Below are 20,131 nucleotides of genomic sequence, written 5' to 3'. Positions count from 1 at the left end.
AGAAAGTGCGAAACTGTTTGATCGGCTTAGAAATAAAAATAAGTTGCATTTCTTACTTTTCTGAAATTAAATAATTAAATAAAAGTAATGATTTTAAGGATTTGTACTGTTCATTATAGTAATGACCTGGCTGTAAAGAAGCAAAAAAAGGTAAAGTAGCACTGAACAAAGAATAACTCACAGCTGTATGCATGTGGCAACTAGTCAAATTCCAGTTTACATCCATTTCTCCCTCTAGTCCCGAGTTACAGCATTTAATAACAGCCAGAAAGCGTTTTAGTCGATGTGTTATGATGGCCACAGGCAGTCATCTTTGACCAACAAATTCTAATCAGTTCATTCTTGAGACTAATTAAAACACAGTGATTCTGAGATATGGAGAACGGTGTGGACGTTTTTAGCCAGTCTCCATAAAAATGGACAACCTGAAAAATCTAACGCCAGCAGTCACAGCTGTCACTGGCACCGAGGCAGAGAACACTTAACTTTTACTGGTTACAAAACTGGCTCTGTGACCAACACTGATACTGCTCATCATCACATGGACCACATCGCTTTATGGTTCTAAACTAGAGGTCAACTAATATCAAGGACATTTATGTTTGACAAATGATTAATTTAAAACAAATAAACTTTCAGCATTTTTTAATTTAAAAAAATGCAAAAAACTAAAAAAAAAAAATACTGATAATATGAAAAAGACTGTATACAATAACTGGCTAGGCTGATAATGAATAGTCCCTCTATTCCAAAGCACCACGGAGATAACTAGAACTCATTACAATGCTATTGGATAAAATTCAGTGTTGAATGGCCTCTAGCAACCCATAGAAATGAATTACTGAGCACAGCCACCTCTACATGTTAGTAAATTAATACTGTTGTAAAACGTGCTCCTTCCAGAGCATGCAGGGCAATAAAACGAACTGAGAACAGCATACTAATAAACAGTTATTAAGTACAATAACCACAGTCAAAAGAGGTTGTTTTTTTTTTTTTTTTAATGGAGGTATTCCTAGATTGCCTTATTACGCTACTGTTTATTCAAGAGGGAAATAAAAATATGTAAAGCTCCAGAGTTGAATTACTCACCACATCTTTTCTGTAAAGCACCTCCAGGATGTCACTAAGCAGCTGGCAGCAAGCCTTCAAGTCCTCCCGCTTCTCCAGGTGGAACTTCAGCTGGTCCGTCATCAGTGGCAGCAGGATCTCGCGGCAATCTGCAGGGACGCCGATAAATACACACATCCGTGATGACACTCAACACATGGAGCAGATGATAGATCGCACGAAGCGGTACAGCATATGTTATTGACACACTCGATGCAGAAACATGTAGCTTATTAATGACTCTCCCACATCTCCGAGGAGTAAATTAAAACAACATACATTTATTAATTAAACAACTGTGGGGGGAAAACTCCCAAAATCCCAAAGAATAGCTATGCTCCTATTTGACCTGTTGCACTTTTAATCCCTTTTATTGTTCTAAAAAGAAAGCTGTACTTGTCGCAGGGTCACCCTGGTTTTTTTGTAGTTCAAATACATTTTTAGTTACATGGAAACAGGAAGTACTTGACAGCAACACAATCAAAACAAAAGCCAGTTGCAGCCATAATCATTTTGCAAGACTAGTCAGCCATGAAACGTCTTATGTTATTAACGTCTTATTAAACCACCCCTTAGATTACAATAGTAAACCTAAAAATATGGATAAACTGGCTAAACTGGTCCATAAAAATTTAAACCAGAAAGATGTGCAGTCGTGAAAAAGTACTCCAATACTGCTTCCACAGGAATTAAGAAGGTAAGTAACAGTCATACAGTACTAATCAAATGCACTTGATTAGCTGTGTAACCACAGTTTGCTGGTCAGAAGCATTCAGGTGTGTGTTAGCACAATGTCTTGCAATCAGTCAGCCAAAAACTCTGCTGCCTTCCAAAGTCAAATGTGAGGCAATCTGTCTGACAGGTAAAACTTGGCCAAAATTGGTTCATGTAACAGAACAATAATGCAAAGCACAACAGAATGTCTGACTGGGCCATTGCAGCACAGTGATTCTTTTCTTTTTCCAAAGTGCTGACTTCAACCCCTGTGAAATGCTGTGGTGGGCCTGCAAAACTCAATGAACTCAAGCAACATTGCAAAGAACAATGGTCAAAAGTCCTAAACAATAATGTGAAAAAATTACACAGAAAACAGCTTCAATTCTGCGGCAACTCTTGTGAACTGTGGACGGAAGGTTGACAGACACATCTCAATGGCATAAGCCCATCTGACCGATGGCTGGGTGAGCTAATGAAAGAGGCATTGAATGATGGTGTCAGTGTAAATCTTTGGAGTTTTGAAAAGATAACATATGAGGACTTTCACTTAACAGGCAAAGTTTTATGTGAGTAGAAAGTTATTTTCTGCTTGTTTGCACTAATTTAATAGTAACACAGCAATTAAGAGGAGCTGAAAACCATAACTTTCTCTTTTAACTTTTTTTTCTTAACTAATTTTGTTGTCAATTTGGACACAGAGTACAGAAGTGATGAGCTGACATCCATTGTACTGCTGGAAGGTAAACCCGAGGCAGTCTGCTGCAGATTTATCACATTTTTAATTGAACCTCATTGGTTTCATTGCGAGTTTGTGTATGGATGTGTGGGGATCACATTTAAAGTCAAGGGACAAACACTGGAGTTATCCTGGTAGTAATTAAAAGAATCAGGGCCAATTAATCAATTCGTAAAGTAAATATTTAACAGACTTATGAAGTAGAAAGCAATCCTACTGTAGCTGTCTGTCTGCTACAACATATAGCAAGTAGAAATGTAAACTGGTAATCCCTATGAGACAGTACTGAAAAAAGACATATTTTCTACAATGAGTACACTAAGTGAAATTGTCCCCAGTGCGGTTGTAGAATCAGGCAACAATTGTGTTCTTCAAATAAAAATCTTTATGACTTCAAGATGGAGAGATGCTGCTGCTCTAAATGGCCACCAAGCAATGGATTTTATTTCAGAATCAATACAATCTCTTTGCTTCACAGATAACTTTAATAAGACATTAAGCTGGAAGAAAATAAACTTGTTACTTTGCTGCACATCAAAACACACATAAAAGTTTCCATCAATGCTGCACGTAACCTAATGAATAGCATGAACTACTGTGACCTCTTTCTGAATAATACCCACAGAAAGTGAACAATCTTTAGCATTTTCTGACCTCCTTTACTAAATGTAGTGCGTGTCTAATTGGGTAGTATGTGATGATTTCATGAAGCCAAACAACAAAATTTCTGTCAATACAGCACGACAAAGCCACCTTTGACAGAAGCGAGCGTGTCTTCACAAGCGGTTTGTTTTTGGTAATACTGAAATTAGCTGTAAGCCACAGACCCACACAGAAAGCATAACGATGCTGTTTTTTTAATTAACGGGTAATGAATGCACTATGCATAACTAGCAGTGTAACAAAAAAATCCTCCTGGAGAATCAAAAATGTCATTTTTAATTTTACAGGGTCTGATTAGTGCATCAATTACAACCTTATTCCCTGCTAGCAATCTAAGAGATCTCATGTAGCTGCTGGACTGAATGGCTGATGGACTTTGAATGGCTTTTAATGATTCTAATGTAAAAAATAATTAAGCTGGAGCTCCTCTTTGATAATAGTATTTAAACTAAATAGTGCTCCAAATACAGGAAAAGAAGTGATGCACTGATGCAATTCATTTAGATGCAGTTTAGTAGTATAATACTTTCCAAAAGTCTTGAGTCACCCTTCATCTCTTTATAATTTTCCTGGAAAATAGGAATTAGGTGAAGCAATTTATTGAAATGAACTCTCTTGCAATTTCCTTAAGTAGTCTTCAGGAGTTGTTTTCCAACTTGTTCTTTGGAGTTTGGCTCACTTTTGTTCTGTACTCTGCAAAGATTTATTCAGGTATGCATTTACTGCTTTGGCAATATGTTTGGGATAATTAACACACTGAAAAATAAAGGCACTGCCAATGAGACGGTGTCCAGATGTTACTGTGTTATAGATCAAAATCTGATGGTTCTTTTCTGCATTTATAATTTTGTGAATTGAAGCTCCCCATGCCCAAACCATGACAGAGCCTCCACCGTGCTTTCCATATGACTATAGGCTATTGTTCTGTCTCTCTTCTGCACTCCTCTGTACACACTAACGACAATTTGAACCAGAAATGTGACACGCATCACTCCATCGGACCTGTTAACAATGATTTCTTCTTAAAAATGGCTGCTCGACATCCACCCTACCACTGAGACCATTTCTGATGAGGCCTCAGTGAGCAGCACATTAGATTAGGTTCTGTTTTTAATGCTTGAATGACAGTAGCCTAACAACAACAACCAAACACATTCCTCTAAGGAGGGAAATCTACATGGAATACACTGAAAAAAAACAAAACTATTTCCAAAGAAAAACTTCTAAAAAAAAAATGCAAGAAAATCTGGCTCCTTGGAAACAAAACATAAAGAAATGAGGGAAGTTTCGAGACTTTTGCACAGTCCTGCATCTCATTTATAACATGCCAAGACATATCACATATCAAGACATATCCATTGTTTGGCACAAAAGATTGTGATTAAAGGTTGAGCTGGCAGCTCTTATGGTATTCTGCTCTATTCACATAAAGCTTTTAGTTTTATAAACCTCAAAGAAAATGTATGGTGAAACTGACAATGGTGCCTAGAGGGAAAGGATTTTGGTGCTTCAGCCACCTGATACGATTTTAAATATATCTATTGTCTAGATTTTTGTGTGTATCTGCTTAAAAACTTTAAGTGCTTTAAGTGGACTGAGTGGATTATATCAAGCTAGGCCATGAGTGTTTTCCTCAAACTTCCAGCACAAACAGATTTTAGACGCTACAGTAATTTCCCCCTTTAACACAGAGCAAGAGAGCAGCTGACATATTTGTTCTCTTACAATGAGCCAATTTCAAAGCGATTTATGCACCCATCTCACACGCTCCTTTTACATCGTCAGCACTGAAGGTGAAACAACATTTTGCCTCCAAAACTTACAAAAAAAAAAGAATAAACGAATGAAAAACTTTCTAAATTAATGCAGTTTTCATTCGAAGCAAAGATTTGTATACCCATACCAATTCCATTTCACACAGAGAATTTCAGACATATATATAAAACCCTTGGAGAAAGAGATGTCCTCTTTATTCTCTAAAGTTGTCATTTTGAACTGAATTAAGCCCACTGGGGGCTAAAATAAACTAATTTAAGACACGCTTTTCAGCAAAAATAGTTAATATGTTAATGCCTGTGCAGCCTGCAGGAAATAAAGTATTTTCATGCGTGAACGCATTCAGATTGCACTGATAGAAAATGTTAAGAAAGGTAAGATGCATCTCACTGAGCCTTGATTTACTCCAAGCATTCCAGTACATTTCATTTTGGGTTTAGTTGGCAAGAGAACCTTTTATGGACCACCTGGGAATAGGCACTTATTACAGCTTACTACACCACCTTAAAAACTGTCTGGCTAATTCGACTGCTTGTCGCATACTGATGGAAAGGACACATTTTCCTGGCAACTAAGCCCTCTCTGTGAGTGCTTTTGCACAGCTTGAAACCAGCTAGCACCTCAGAGCCTACTACAGATGTTCAAAGCACCAGTGCAGGAACTGTTGTCAGAATCGAGCAGCACACATGCTTTTAAAGCAGCGGGATGATCCTTATCTACATTATAGCAACAACTCTTCCCGCTGATCAGCAGTCCATTCGCAAACATCGGGGGGGCTTGGCTGTCCATGATTATACCAACAGATCAATAGTAATGACCAGAGGACCATGCACTGAGCACTGGCCTTCAATAGTTACTTACCGACACAGAGACAATTTTATGTTTGTAAAGTATATAAGGAGCAGATCATTAAGCTGAAAGCAGTGACATTTACACTGCATTATGCTCAATATCAGACATTAATGACTAGGAAAAAACACAACAACTTCCTGCTACATCCCACACAAAGTGTCCCCCTCATCATCTTTTCCTGTACGGCCATGCTGAATTGAACAGCGGCAGACAAGCGCACATAGACTTCTGCACTATAAGTGTGTAAAAGCAGCAACCTACAGAGATGGAAAAGGTAAAGAAACACATAGTTGCAGATACTCAAATTGCTGCTTGACGCCGTCTCCAAAAATGAGTCAGTCTTTATAGGCTGCAATGTCAAAATACCCAACTTTACAACAGATATAAGCATCTTTATACCCTGGAACAGCCAAGGTCTTGTGGGTTTTTTGTTGTTTTTATAACTCATCTCTTAAATGTTATTAAGCCGCCAGCTGTCCCCTGAGCTTCAGTCACCAAAACGCCACTAAACCTCCTGTGGTGCCTTTTATTTTAGCATTTGAATGCTTTTATCTGAGTAGTAGCTCAGCAGCTCATTGTTTTGATCAGTGAAATGCTGTATTTCATTTGTATTTTTCTTAGTATTAATTAGCAATTAATTATCTACACAATCTACAGATGTAGCTTACTATCAAAACTTGCTACCCCCTCCTGAAAATATGATCACTTCTGGCTTCAAAATACCAACAAGATAGTAGTAGGAAAGCATTGTGTACTAACATGCACGATCTGATATCCTCGTGTTGGTGTTGTTCCCAGATCATCATACTAAATGTTGCTCCAGGATCAACATTGCAAGTGACCAATCAGAATGTTGTGACGTCATACTTTTGCGACTTCGGGAAAAACCGGCGTAAAACAAAAAACTGTACTTAAGCTGCGAGAAACCGCCTCTGTCCGCCGATCAACGGACCCTAACCCTAACCGTAACCCTTTAATAAACAGTAAGCAGAATTGATATTGTCCTTGCAACACTGGAATTTCATAAATGCACGAATGGCTTGGCGCGCAAAAGAATAACGTCACAACAATGTGATTGGTCACTTGCAATGTTGAACCTGGAACAACATTTTCATGATGGTCTGGGAACAACACCAACACGAGGATATCAGATCATCCGTACTAACATAGTGGCTAAATTAATCTAATGATTGGTGGCTAACTATTTTTCACTTCCTGTGGTCGCTCTCTGCCAACTAAATTCAATTACTACTGCTTTATTGAGACAGGGATTTTATCTTTAGTTGAAATCACAGGTCAGTACGTGAGAATGTTTGTCTCTAAATCAAGACCAAGCCAAAAATAACCCCAGAACGCACGGTGCCTCTAGCAAAACTCTTGGCTCTGGAGCATCTCTATGGTTGAGCCTCGTCTCTGGGATGCCACAGGCTAGCCTGTCTGGAGATAAGCATGTTTCTAATTAGCCACCTCTACACTGTGCCCTTCACATGTGACATTACTACAAAATGACCAAAATAAACAATAGTATGGTGCTCAAGGGTATCATTAAAGTTTTGGTGTAAATACATGACTGTGTCGTAGGGAAAGGACAAAGACAGGAAACAAGACTGAAAACTGATTAAACAATAAAACAGAAATAAGGCCATGACACTCTATGAAGATGGGAACCCTGAACATCAGTTCCAGTCACATCTAGGTGACTCAAGCTTAACTTGTTGCAGAAAACAAGAACAATTTCTACTCTACTCCACTCTACCAGAGACCCTTTACTGTGAGCCCACACAAGGCTGCCTTGGGGAGGCAGGTGGTGTGTGTGATTGCCTAAATTACCGAACCATGAGTGAATTTACTGAGGAACTATGGGTACAGTTTTTGTATGTGCGCGCTCTCACCGTGATGATTGAAGAGATCGCTGTGTACGATGTCAATCAGGCAGTCCAGCTTCTGTTTTACCAGGCGACCCACAGGGACTTTAAGGATGAACTCTGTAAACAGCTTGCTATGGAGACACAAAGAGGACAATATAAATTAAAAAACAAAACAAAAAACAGTCCAACTGATTAAGCTCGTCTATTTGTTTTCTCTAGCTTGGCTTGTAGCTGTTAAACGGCATGTAATGTTGCATTAACTAGGTTTTTATTTCTTTTTCTGGGGCATTGAACACAGTAAACAAGATTTAGATAACTGAGTTTCTTGGGTGAGTTTGGATACAGGAACTTTCTTATTTGGGTACGGCACTTCTGTTTTGCTGAAACATTTTCTACTTTGTTTAAAGGTTTCATTATATCATGCGGTATTGCATATAACTATTTTTCTTAAACATACTGAACAAAAGCAAGTCCTAGAAATGCTTTGAAGCTTTCAGCGCCACAGAATAGCTTCATCAGTGGATTTTAGTGAAATGGATGACGACGTTACTTAAAAAGCTAATCACAGTATGCCCGCATATGTTCTGCGACGCGTCTAATAAGTCTAAAGACGTGGGTGCATGTAGACCTTTGAGTTTGTTCCTATGACTCACATTGCCATTATTCTGAATGTCTTCTGATATTTAAGACGCTTGAATGCAAATGAACTCTACTGAACTAAAAATTTATAAAGTCATTAGTATAACCTAACTGCATTGCAAAAACACACAAATGAAAAAAGAAAATGAAAAGATACATAAATCATAAAAAGGTTTTCCTTACAAATAACACATTTATTAATCAAAATCCACATTTGAGCACAGATACAAAACATGCATAATGTTTTTCCCCCATAAATGAAGAAGCTTAATGCTCATTATGCTGGCAAGCTATGCCTCAAGGAGGGGAGGCAAGGTTTTGGAAGTCGATGAAATAAAATGTTCTGTTTGGTCAAACATGAACATGAATTAATTATTTAATCCATGAGCATGTTTGTATTTTATATAAAACAGTATTAAGCTACAGCTGGCGACATGCGCAGTAGACAACGTAAACTTAAATAGACATTTGAGTGGAGAGTTTCCAAGGCAACCTGAACTTCTTTAAGCAGCAACCATCAGTGCACAGCTAGTGAATGTTGAGTTTTTGAATAAAAGCAACTTAAGGTGGAGAGGCAGATAAAATAAATAAACTGTGCTTTTGAAAAAGCACAATATTCCAATAGCCTGTCTTAACATAATCTGCACATGAAATTTTAACAAAGCAATCGAACTGAAGCAAATGACTCTTTTTGTTTCTTTGCAAAAGGCAACGGATTTAAGCATTTTTCTGCTCTGCTCTAGTACTCTGTATGATCCTTTATTACAGAACTCCCACATAGAAATCTTGAAGTTCACAGAGAACTGTGTGATCTGTTTAATGGCATGTTCACTTGTATTAATGTTTAAGTCTCTTAGATAGCTGTTGGTGTCACTTTAATGACATTAAAGCTTAGGAATATGTAACAAAACATGAAATTACCTTAGTTCCTTGGGATCAAAGACCAGCTTGACATCATTGACGATAGTGGGAATGTATTTCAGTGCAGCACCCTTTACGAGAGGAACAAAAAGAAAAAATATGACAAAATCATTTCACATCTTAATGCATATAGCATGCCCTCAGTGAGCCACTAGAGGAGTCAATAAACAAGAGTTTTAATGTGTCATTATTTAATATTTGCAACAACCTACCAATACCAATTGAAATCGCTTTCTCTCTCATGAATGCGCACACACATGTGCACATTTTCTGCCATATACATTACAGAGATTGGAGGTTAGAAATTAATTAGACAATTGACTGATAAACAGTTTCATGGACGAGCGAGGATGGATGTTTCTGATTTATCTAAGGGATTTAGAGTTGACTTAGTAACACAACCTTCAATATACGACTAGAAGAAATGGAGAAGAAAATGGAAGAGGTTAAAAATCCTAAATAAACCTGACAGAGAAGTTGCAGGAACTTTAGGAATAGCCAAATCAAAACTCTGGTACAGTGTTAAAAAGAGGACTAGGTGATGGCCATGGGTTCTAGACCTCAGGCAGTCATATTGAAATACATTGGATTTGAGCTTCTGAAAATGGAGAAGTATAAAAATGGCTATGATCAATCAATTTTCAATTTTGACTGTTGACCTTAAATCCAGTGTGGTGGCATAACATTTTAAAATGGCATCATTGCCCAAAAACATATGGACTTAGCCATAACCATGTTTTACTTTATGGTAAATTAACAAAAATAGGATCTAAATTTGTCCATCAATAGTGTCAGTAAGTCGTCAAGCACATGCATGCAAAGGCTAGTAACATAACTGCTATGCTTAGCCAAAACAACAACTTCTTCTCTAACTGACTGCTGCTAAACTTCAGCCAGGGTGGGTTGTGTCTTTATACTGCATTGGTGCATTTCAGCCATTGTCTCTCATTGCAATGGGGTTACAGGTGTAGCACATTGGATATTACAATCCATTGGGTTTTTTCCTAAACTGTTCATGGTTTATTCCTGAAAACATGTGGAGGAATAATTAGCAATATTAAAATGAGGTTGGCAAGAGAGCAAATACTGACTTTAGTAAATGATTTCTAAATATTGGATTTTGTTAAGGACACATTTTTGAACAGCAGAGACTAACTGCAAAGTAGGATTCAGAATGATTTTTTTCAGGGATATAATCATGACTTCCAAACAAACTCCTGCTGTCATCTTAATACGATCTCATCTTATTAAGTATTCTATATTTCACATTCACCTCTCTCTGCAGGGAGAAAGAATTAGGCAGATTTCAGTGGTGTTTGACTTTGATTCAGTTGGCAATTCAGCCTCTATTCTAATAAAAAGTCATCTGCATCTGTTAATGCTTTGTGCATGTGCATGTGTGTGAGAGTAAGAAACAGAAAGAGAGAGAATGTGTGTGTATTTATTAGATTTTCAGCTGCATGTGTGCTGGTCTGTCCAGATGTTCATCAGTACTCCAATTTTTTTTTCCAGAGAGGCATAATGGGACTACTAATTAGCTTCCACCTGTCACAGTGCTTTCACAGGGGTGGATTTGGGAAGAAACCAGGGTTCCTCGGTTTCATGGCTGTTCCTCAAGATCAGTTTTTAATTTACTGACAGTAAAGCTAATATCTCACCCAATTACACAGCAACTGACTCCTAATTGACTCCTGAGCTCCTCATATGGTTGAGTGTGCACATGGATATACTGTAGGTGTGCCAAGGTGCATGTACCCTGTGATTATGTTATCTCTAAAAGCATAGCCGTGGGTGCGCACAAGTGTGCACGAGTCTGTATGCGGGTCTTTTAGAGTATCTACACAAATAAACAAACATCCTTATGTATCTGTTTCTAATCTGGGGTCGCCGAGTTTGAGGTCAGAAGCAAGTAAATATGGGGGAAAAAAGAGTGTTTAAAGGTAGAAGGAGAAAGAGAGTGAAATAAATACCTTAAGGAGCAGCTAAAGAGCAGAAGGCCAGAGAAGACCCAAGCATCAGGACAGTCAAGGTCAGAGTGAAATATAGGAAAAGGAAAAACACAAACACACACAAAAAGGTATAGACAAACAACAGAAATTAACAAACACACTTAAAAGTACAGATGCAAGAAAAGCCAAGTTGTATATCTCAATAACTTCATTGTGTAATACACCCTAAACCTTCTTCCACGAGTTAAGAGTTCTTCTATAGTTCGTGCAATATATACATTTATCCTTTTTATTATCTTTTCATAATTGATTCCAATAATTACTTTCAAGACAAGTCAGATAATGTTCTGAAGATGGAAACTTAAGCCAAACATTGCTGCATGTTTCGAATTCCTAGGAATTTGGAATAAATACAATCTCGGTTATGATTATGAGTCTAAAATCAGGAAATATCTGACCAACCAAAAGGAAAAAACACAACGTTTTTATTGACATGTTGCTGAGAACCCCCCACCAAAAAAACAAACAAAACAAACAAACAAAAAAGCAGCAGTCTATAAATGAACTGCTGTATGAGGCCACAGCTAGCATGCAGTTAGTCATCGTAGCTTAGACAGGAAACAGGTGGATAACAGATAGTGTGACTAAAGATAGTACCTCTAAAACGCATTAACAATATCCTGTTTATTTAATCTTTTCAGAAGGTTACAACTGTGAACTTGTGACTCTCCAGTGGATTATGTCATGAATTATATCTTAGTGGGAACCAAAAATAGTCAAGCAAATAACCCATTTAAAACCTCGACTGTTTCTGCTTTGAAACGTGCCTGTATTATGCCCGTGTACAGTCTTGTGATTTTATTTAGGAAATCTGAAATGTAGAATGGCTTTAAAGCTTTAATTATTAAAAATAAATACAGTTTTAGTTATGTGTTTCTTTTTGATCTCTGACCTCTTTTCAAACTCGGTCTGACATCCTCTGTTTCAATCCTGAAAAGCCAGCTCAGCTAAAACCTGAATTATTGGTGTGATAAAACAAGTAAATGGACGGCTACAGAGTGCTTTTCACACACACATTCATACAAGCATTTTTGTCTATTTGAAAGCGCTTTATTTTTCTGACTCTGCATCAATTTCAAAATCCTAGGTGACTTCCTTCTCGACGTATCGCATTCACAAGAGTTTTGGAAAACTTTAACCTTGACCTTGAAAGTCCAGGCCACTGAGATTTGAACCTGTTGGAGATTTTGAAGCTCCTACGTTGCTTCGTTCTCGAGTTATTGCATTCACAAACTTGGGTGTCCACGTCACCTGCTCACGACAATACCCCATCAGGCTGAGGGGTACACTGCAATCACAAGCTGATATATCCACATGTGGCTCAGTAACATGAATGGCCCACAAGCGCTGGTATTGGCTCCCAACAACATTTGGGAATGCTCTTAAAGGTGATGGTGGATCTGGGCATCCCTGAGCTCCTGGATAGCCTGTGGCACTGGCAATGTCCATGGCATTAACGCCTTTGTCATCAAGGGGCTGCCTGTGCATTCTGATCACACGATTCTGAACTACATAAGGTCTGACAGTGTGGCAGCAACACACCTGCTGATTTTGGTGTTCTCTGACAAATGGCAGTTGAGCTGCATTGGTGCTGGACCCACTAAAAGATGCAGATGAGTCTAGCAGTCTGTTCAGAAACATGCACATGACCAGACTGCAGGATGTCAATTTGTAGGGCCCTGGCAGTGAACCTTCTGCTCCTGCTTCCAAAAAAAGAGCAGATACCGGTCCTGCTGCTGGATTAAGGCCCTTCTACATACTATCAACAATGACAAAGAAAAAGCAAAACTAGAGAAAACCAGTCAGGAAGGACAAAGAGATAGCAATGGTCTATGGTGAGACCGTGTAGCTATTTGGACCAAAACAACTGAAATGAATTCACAATGGTTTATTCTTTCTATCTGGACAGACTGACATCCCTGAAGTGCGTGTTTTCATTCACCTTTGTTTGACAGCACAGTGATGATTGGATATGGAAAGCAGAGAAAGTGAGTCAGGGAAGACGAGCTGCAAAGGTTAGACTTGAACCCAGGCTGCTGCATCAGCTTTGCAGGCACCAGTGAGCTAAACTGGCACCACTGATATCTCTAAAGTTTAATTGACTTTGAATTATACTATGCTGAATCAATACTTCCTTAATTCCTCTGTATCGTCCCATTTTCTCACAGCATATCAAGAAGTCATTAATTACTATAACTACTACTTTAAGTGGCTAGATTATCTTTCTCAGATTCTCAGCTCTAACAAGTTCACATAAAAAGAAAAATCTGCACAGAGACACGTGAAAAAGACGTGGAAAACAAACACAGTGCACAGAACACAGTAAGCAGCAATGATCTGAAGGAATGTTAGCATTAATATCTAATAAACTGCTGTCATAGTTTAAATCTAACAAGGCACATTAATCTCCAATTACAGAATCTGTCATCCCAAGATAATCACATCAGATTTATTTACTATTCACAGTGCAGCAGATGATTCTTGGCAGTGAGGTTGAGCAACAGTATGCAGTTGGACTTGAGTGGTAATCAGCCTACCTTCACCATGCCAGTGTTCTCTGAATTACTGTTCATCATATCATTAAAGGATGTGAAAAGGTTCCTCAAGGACTCCATGAAGTCAGCCTCTCCTTTGTTCTCATAGAGCCTGGGAGGAGATGAAGTAGAGAATTACACTGGCAGATGATCACAAGGCTGTTGTGCGTTTCATCCCTGTGTAAACAGCCCCACCTGCACTGGAAATGACAAGGGTTTGATGCTTCCCTGTTAAATCATTAAAAGCAGCCAGCAGAAAGGCCCTGTTTTATCAATGCAAATATTCCTGGATCAGAACCAGAGACATCACTCTTGCTGCCAGCCAGATTAGCATTTAAAACAACATGACAAGACCCCGAAGCACCTGCCTGCTGTTATGCGGAAACAAAAATCAGAAAAATTAATGATCTATGCTAATGACTTTCCCAGAACACTATACAAGGAACAGAAAGCAAATGTCAAGCAAATATTAGGGTTCAGTGGCTTTACTTTCTCATATTTTCTCCAACTCGAATTACTAATGTTCCTTCCGCTAGCTTGGTTATGTGGAACAAATGCTGCCCACAGACTGTAGCAACCAAACGCCAATGATCACACTACAGCGACAGAAAACGCTTTCCCCCCATTTTTCCAAGTGCATGGGAACACACAGAAAGAAAGGACACATAATCCCTCAAAGATGAAAATCCTTAGTGCTCACAGAGACCGTAAATCTTAACAAAACTGGTCATTAAGTGGAAATGAGCCGAGCAGCAGCAGCGGCTTCAAATAATTTAGCGTTGCAACCGCTCAGTTTTAGAGAAATAAAATCAAAACTCGCAAGAGAAACTAAAACTGTGCAAGGTGAAATGGAGGTAAAGTGTTTAAATTCCCACTCCATCAGATATTACTGGCCTTCTGCACAGACGTGGGTTTTGTGTGGCTACAATATCTCAAGGGAATGGATGTATTACATGGTACAGGATAGCCACTGTTGAGGGCTTACAGAAATCGTGGGATTAGAGGCATCCGTCTCAGAGCTCCCGCAACAACAATTACTTAAAGCCGCTGCTCACCTGCAACACTAAGGAGCTCAGTGAGCCCTGGAAAGCTATAACAGTCGAATTGAATGAGGTGGGGGCAAATCTACAATTAAGGTGTTCTTCTGCACTTTCATAAAAGTTCTTCACTGACCCACAGTGAAAGGCTAAACATTTGCTGATGTAACCTTGGCACCTTCTTGTTAGGCTCCATCAAACCTAACTTTAAAGTTCATAAGAATTTAAAATGATGGCTTGCAACCAACCAAAGAAACCACTCCAACAAGAGCTAACACAAAGTGGGACCACCATAAAGCTTGAGTTTTCTTTTTCTCTCTCTCAGATATCTACGAAAGAAGCCACTTGGCACAAACTGGAACATAGAAAAGAATGGCAGTGCTGTGTTCTGTGAGGTAAAGGACAGAGTGTCCTCTAGACATTGGACAGAAAACCAATCAAACTCTGCACACTTAATTAGTCCAGGATCATACATCAGGCCTTCAGCCACCAACAGCTTTATTTCACGACTCTCGAATATTATCATTCATTTAACGTCCCCACAGCCTATTATAAATACATCCATAGAAATGACCTCATCCAAAGACCATTGGCTTTTACTTGTTTCAACTTTATTACACCGGAGCTGAGGTGTGCTGCAGAGAACTCGGTGTTACAAAACGCATTGCTCTTTTATAAAAGACGACTGAAGCCAAGAAATTATTTAAAGGAACAGCAGCAATTAAAGAGAAAAAACTATAAATTTAGAAAGACCATCTTAAAAAGTTCAAAAGCTTTCTTGTACTTTGATAAGACAGCTTATCAGACTCATACTTGAGCACAGTTACACTGAAAATACTCTTCACAGTAGCTTTATAACAAAACTGCATGCATTATGATGCAATGTTACACTTTGCAAAAAAAAAAAAAAACCACACGTACTGGTTAAAGAGGACTCTGGATCGGACGATGAACTTGAAGATGTATTCCAGAGCTTTCATGGCCTTCAGCAGCTGTTCTGTCAGCTTATCTGCATTGTCCACGTAGTTTTTCAGAACTTTTGTCAGCTTCCTGCAAATAGAAACACAGAGTATGGCTAATGTGTTAATCATAAAGTGGAACACGCATGTTTATAAATGTTTCTGTAAAGAAATTAAACTCACGTGTATGCCAGTGTAGCACTGAAATGCTTTCGAATGTAGGTCTCCAGAACTGGATTAAAGTGCTGGAACTTTCTGTCGGCTATAAGCCCAATAATGAACACCTATCAAACAATAAAGACATAGTTATTAAAAAGTAAATTAAACGCACCAGGAAAGCCTAACTTAATAATTCAGAGCCCCCCAAAACTACCCGTCTTGCTCAATATATCAAAACAGATTGGGAAATTAAGCAAGGTTGCATTTGGGCAGAAAACCATTTACTTTCAATTCTCTGCTCTGCAGATAATCTAGGAACTCAACAAAAAACAATTACTACCAGCTTTCTGTGAATGACAAAAACTGCTCTTTTGAACTGCATGCTAGACAAGTTTCAGGCTAATACTTTGAATCCCATTATCTGCAGCCCATGAGAGGACAAGGTTAATAATCATAACCTGTTTTTCCCCCAATGTAAAGTCTTTTTTATACTATATATTGCAATAAGCATGTGAGCATGTTCAATAAAAATGCTTCACAGGCACTAAGAATTCATGCAATTCAATGCAGCAGCTATCGAACATCAGTGGCAATGTGTGGAGTTCAATGTTAACGTACAGCAATGGAATAAAAAATTTTTAGAACTAAAACAATATAGCCAAAAAAGCAACCAAAAATTGCTTTGTTCACTTTTAAGGGCAGAAAACAGGTAGCTGCATACAAATTAGGGTACCAAACAGAGCAGGGATGCCTGTCAAAAACCATTTTAACACATGAAGTATTTCCCAAGTTATTATATTTGCTTCTGAGCTCCAAACATGTCCAAATGTTTATTGGCGCTGACAGGGAACTCTATTATAAATTATGCGCTGCCGTTACAGCGGGATTCTTCCTTACCAAGGCATCAAACACCAGAGTATCAAAAGTGTCACTGTCAGAGTTTTCCATCATGATGTTGAAGAGAGCATCCAGAGTGTCTTGCAGAAACTAGAATGACAGATGCACGGCATGTTATGGCAGGCCAACAATGAGGCGTGTCATTCAAAAAATAAAAAATAAAACATGCATATGCTAAGTCCTAATCTCACAGCAAGTCCACACGGTTCTGTCAAATAAACCGAGTCAAGCTGATCATGATTTCTTTCCTCTGGCATGCACATTCAGTTTGTGTCATTAAAGTGATAACTAACATTAGGACAAACTAATTCATCCGACGTTTAAAGGAATGACAACAGCTAAACCGATTGTGAGTCTTTGGGAGATTTTTAACTTTTGTGTAGGGAAAACTGTGCAATAGCATTTTTAGGTTTTTATATAGACATTATCCTATAATGATTCAAAGCAAACTGATAAATAAAAATAGAGAAATACACAACAAAAATATGTTTAGCACCCCGGCCCTAAATACGCCTCTATCATTTGAATGGCGCAACCAAAGTGGCAAGTGAACTCCTGCTGTGACGGTTCCATGCTACCCATTACGCACCCTTTACAGCTGTTAACATACACCAAAATAGTTCTATGAAGAGAGTGATCATTTCCCTGTCAGCAGCACCTCCAGGAACACTAACTATATACACCCTTCCTCTCTGGGGAAACATGCTCCATTTACTCAGCCAATTCTGCAGCAATGTAAAAACAGATGTAAAAGTGTCGGGAACAGAGCCATCACTCTCTACTGCGCTTGGTCTGTCATCTCAGAATGGATGAGATTCATCATCTTCTCAATGAGAAACCAACACATTGTACGGTATGCGGCGTTTAAAGTGAAATTCGGTCTCACAAAGGCTGGACCGCATGACAAGGACAACGGCGCAGTGACCTTTTCGCTCAAACGGTGTCACATTAGGGAGATGGGAAATAAAAAACAGAACAGGAAACATTTTTTAAAAATGTGTTATGAACATATTTGTGCTTTATGTTAACTACAATGGGGGAAAATGAAATGATGAATAAATAATGTATACTCTTTTGATAAATAGTCTTTTAAATGCCAAGATGAAAATGCTATCTAATTGCCCACCGACAGCCTTGAAGCGCTTTGAAGCAATTGAGTGCTAATGCGGTGGTAATAATAATCACACTCCTGTGGTTTAATGAACTAGTCCAGCTGTGGTAGACATCTATCTGGCCTGATCAAAACTGTCTAGGTGAAGGACTTCTTTATATAGGCTCCAAGCTGCCAGGCACCCAACCTGCCCCTGCAAAACTTTCTCTAAATAATGATTATTCATCTGCCCCATGCTGAGCACTTAAAGGCCCTGCCTAAATCTCTGACAGCAGGTCATCTCCTCCCTGTCTGTAGACAGTGTGGGGTACTATGCACTCCCTCCTTGCTAAAGCCATTAAAACAAAAGCAAAAAAAGTGGCAGCCAACTCCTTATGACAGGCAGCGACATCATTTGTGAAATTGCTGCCAGGAAGCTGTAGCTTTCAGGAAGAGTATGCATCGTTTGTGACTGAATGTTTATTTGAACAGCTGTTAAGATCTGTTTTTCGTCCATTTGTGCCGATCTCTGTCAAAGCAAAGGAATTAGGTACATTTGCAAGGCGATGAACATTGCAAAAGAAAGTGAGACGCATTTATTTATGTTTACTTAAGCTTTGACTGAAAGCGGTTTAACTCAACCGAGCGGTAATTTTGGGCCTCTGACCTTCACAACCTCGCCACCCTCCACCTTCATTAGCTGACGTAGATTCTGCTGCAGAAGGCTGGTGTTGGAGCGCCACTTCAGCAGCCCAAGTAGGTCCACTGGAAAAAGACAAAAGGGAAAAAAAGCTGTCAACACAATGCATAGCTTTCACCCAGAAAATAGTAACGGCGGGTAAGGAGACTGTGCAAGAAAAAGTCCACTATTTGCATTTAATGAGATTAAGGTCTTAGCATGTTTTTCCAAGACGTCGCCATAACGTTCACATCAGTTTACAAATTTCCCAAACACAAGGTTAGCAATTTTGTCCTTACAAAAAAAGGAAAAAAATCCCTTTGAAAATGGACAGGTGCAAGAAGTGGACAGAAAACGAGTGAAAAAGTTTGGCTCCTTGGAGACTAAATATAAATAAAATTAGTGTTTGCTCAAAACTTATGCTGCGTTTGAGCCATTCTAGATTCTGCCGATCTGGGTATCTCCGCCTCTGCAGCATAAATTTTGGCTAGGATTTTTAATTCGAGTCCCAAACATAAAAAATGTGCATTAATAAAACAGTTCATATTGTCGTAACAACCTTATTATTTTGATTGTGTGGCTGTATGATCTACAGAATCCCATTAACCCTTTAAGACCTACCATAGAACTTAAGGTTATGTATATAACCCCGGTTCTCTGAGTAGCATGAGTGAGTGTCTCACTATGGGAACGCCTCCTGCGTGACCTCATCAGAAGCTCAAATACCATTATGCCAGCCCTTACAGGCTGGCTAGGTGACGCCCATGTCAGGAGGGGCCAGTGCCTCCCTATATAATAGGCTGACATAGCATCAGATGTCATTCAAAACAAGCCCACCTCTTCCTCGCTTCCATAGCAAGGAGGGCGGTCTGGTGAGACACTCACTCATGCTACTCAGAGAACCGTGGTTATATACATAACCTTAAGTTCTCTTTCATAGCATTCGTTTTGTGTCTCACTATGGGAGAAATACTGACTCCCGGATTGCCAGACATGCCTGTTAAGAAGACAACTGTCCCCAACAGCACTTCACAGGGGAGAGGCCCCCACCCGGGAAGAGCCTGCACTGAGGACTGAACGCGCTAGGTTAGGTGCTGTCACATCTAACCTGTAAAACCTAGCAAATGTATGAGGTGAGGTCCAGCATGCAGCTGCACACACCTCCTGAATAGAAACTCCCCTAAAGAGAGCCCATGAGGTCGCCAGACCTCTAGTGGAATGCGCACGTAAGCCAGCAGGGGGCTGAAGGCCCCTGCTAGTATAGGCCAAGGCAATTGCTCCTACTATCCAATGGGAGAGGCGCTGTTTAGACACAGGCTTTCCCATATGTGGTTTAGCCCAGGACACGAACAGCTGGTCACTTTGTCTGACACTCTGGGTTCGGTCCATGTAAATGCGCAGAGCACGGACTGGACACAAGGTATGCCGCTGTTGCTCCTCTGAGGAGAAAGGCGGTGGGCAAAAGACCGGCAGTTCTATAGGGGA

General features: G+C 39.3%; 1 protein-coding gene across 2 annotated transcripts in view; it reads right to left on the bottom strand.

Moving 5' to 3' along the window:
- Positions 1–20,131, bottom strand: part of dock1 (dedicator of cytokinesis 1) — a 206,297-nt gene that overhangs the window by 121,848 nt on the left and 64,318 nt on the right. For both annotated transcript variants that reach the window (XM_080873751.1, XM_080873752.1), the window contains exons 19-26: positions 18,635–18,732; positions 16,878–16,967; positions 16,005–16,105; positions 15,784–15,912; positions 13,829–13,937; positions 9,283–9,353; positions 7,747–7,853; positions 1,093–1,220 (exon numbers count right to left, since the gene is read on the bottom strand). In XM_080873751.1, the coding sequence (XP_080729877.1) occupies positions 1,093–1,220; positions 7,747–7,853; positions 9,283–9,353; positions 13,829–13,937; positions 15,784–15,912; positions 16,005–16,105; positions 16,878–16,967; positions 18,635–18,732 (833 nt within the window). The remainder of the gene's footprint in view (positions 1–1,092; positions 1,221–7,746; positions 7,854–9,282; positions 9,354–13,828; positions 13,938–15,783; positions 15,913–16,004; positions 16,106–16,877; positions 16,968–18,634; positions 18,733–20,131) is intronic.

This window comes from Rhamphochromis sp. 'chilingali' (assembly GCF_963969265.1).
Source record: "Rhamphochromis sp. 'chilingali' genome assembly, chromosome: 22".
Classification (NCBI taxonomy): domain Eukaryota; kingdom Metazoa; phylum Chordata; class Actinopteri; order Cichliformes; family Cichlidae; genus Rhamphochromis; species Rhamphochromis sp. 'chilingali'.
Note: the sequence above shows the minus strand (reverse complement) of the source record. Positions and strands in the feature narration are given on the sequence as shown.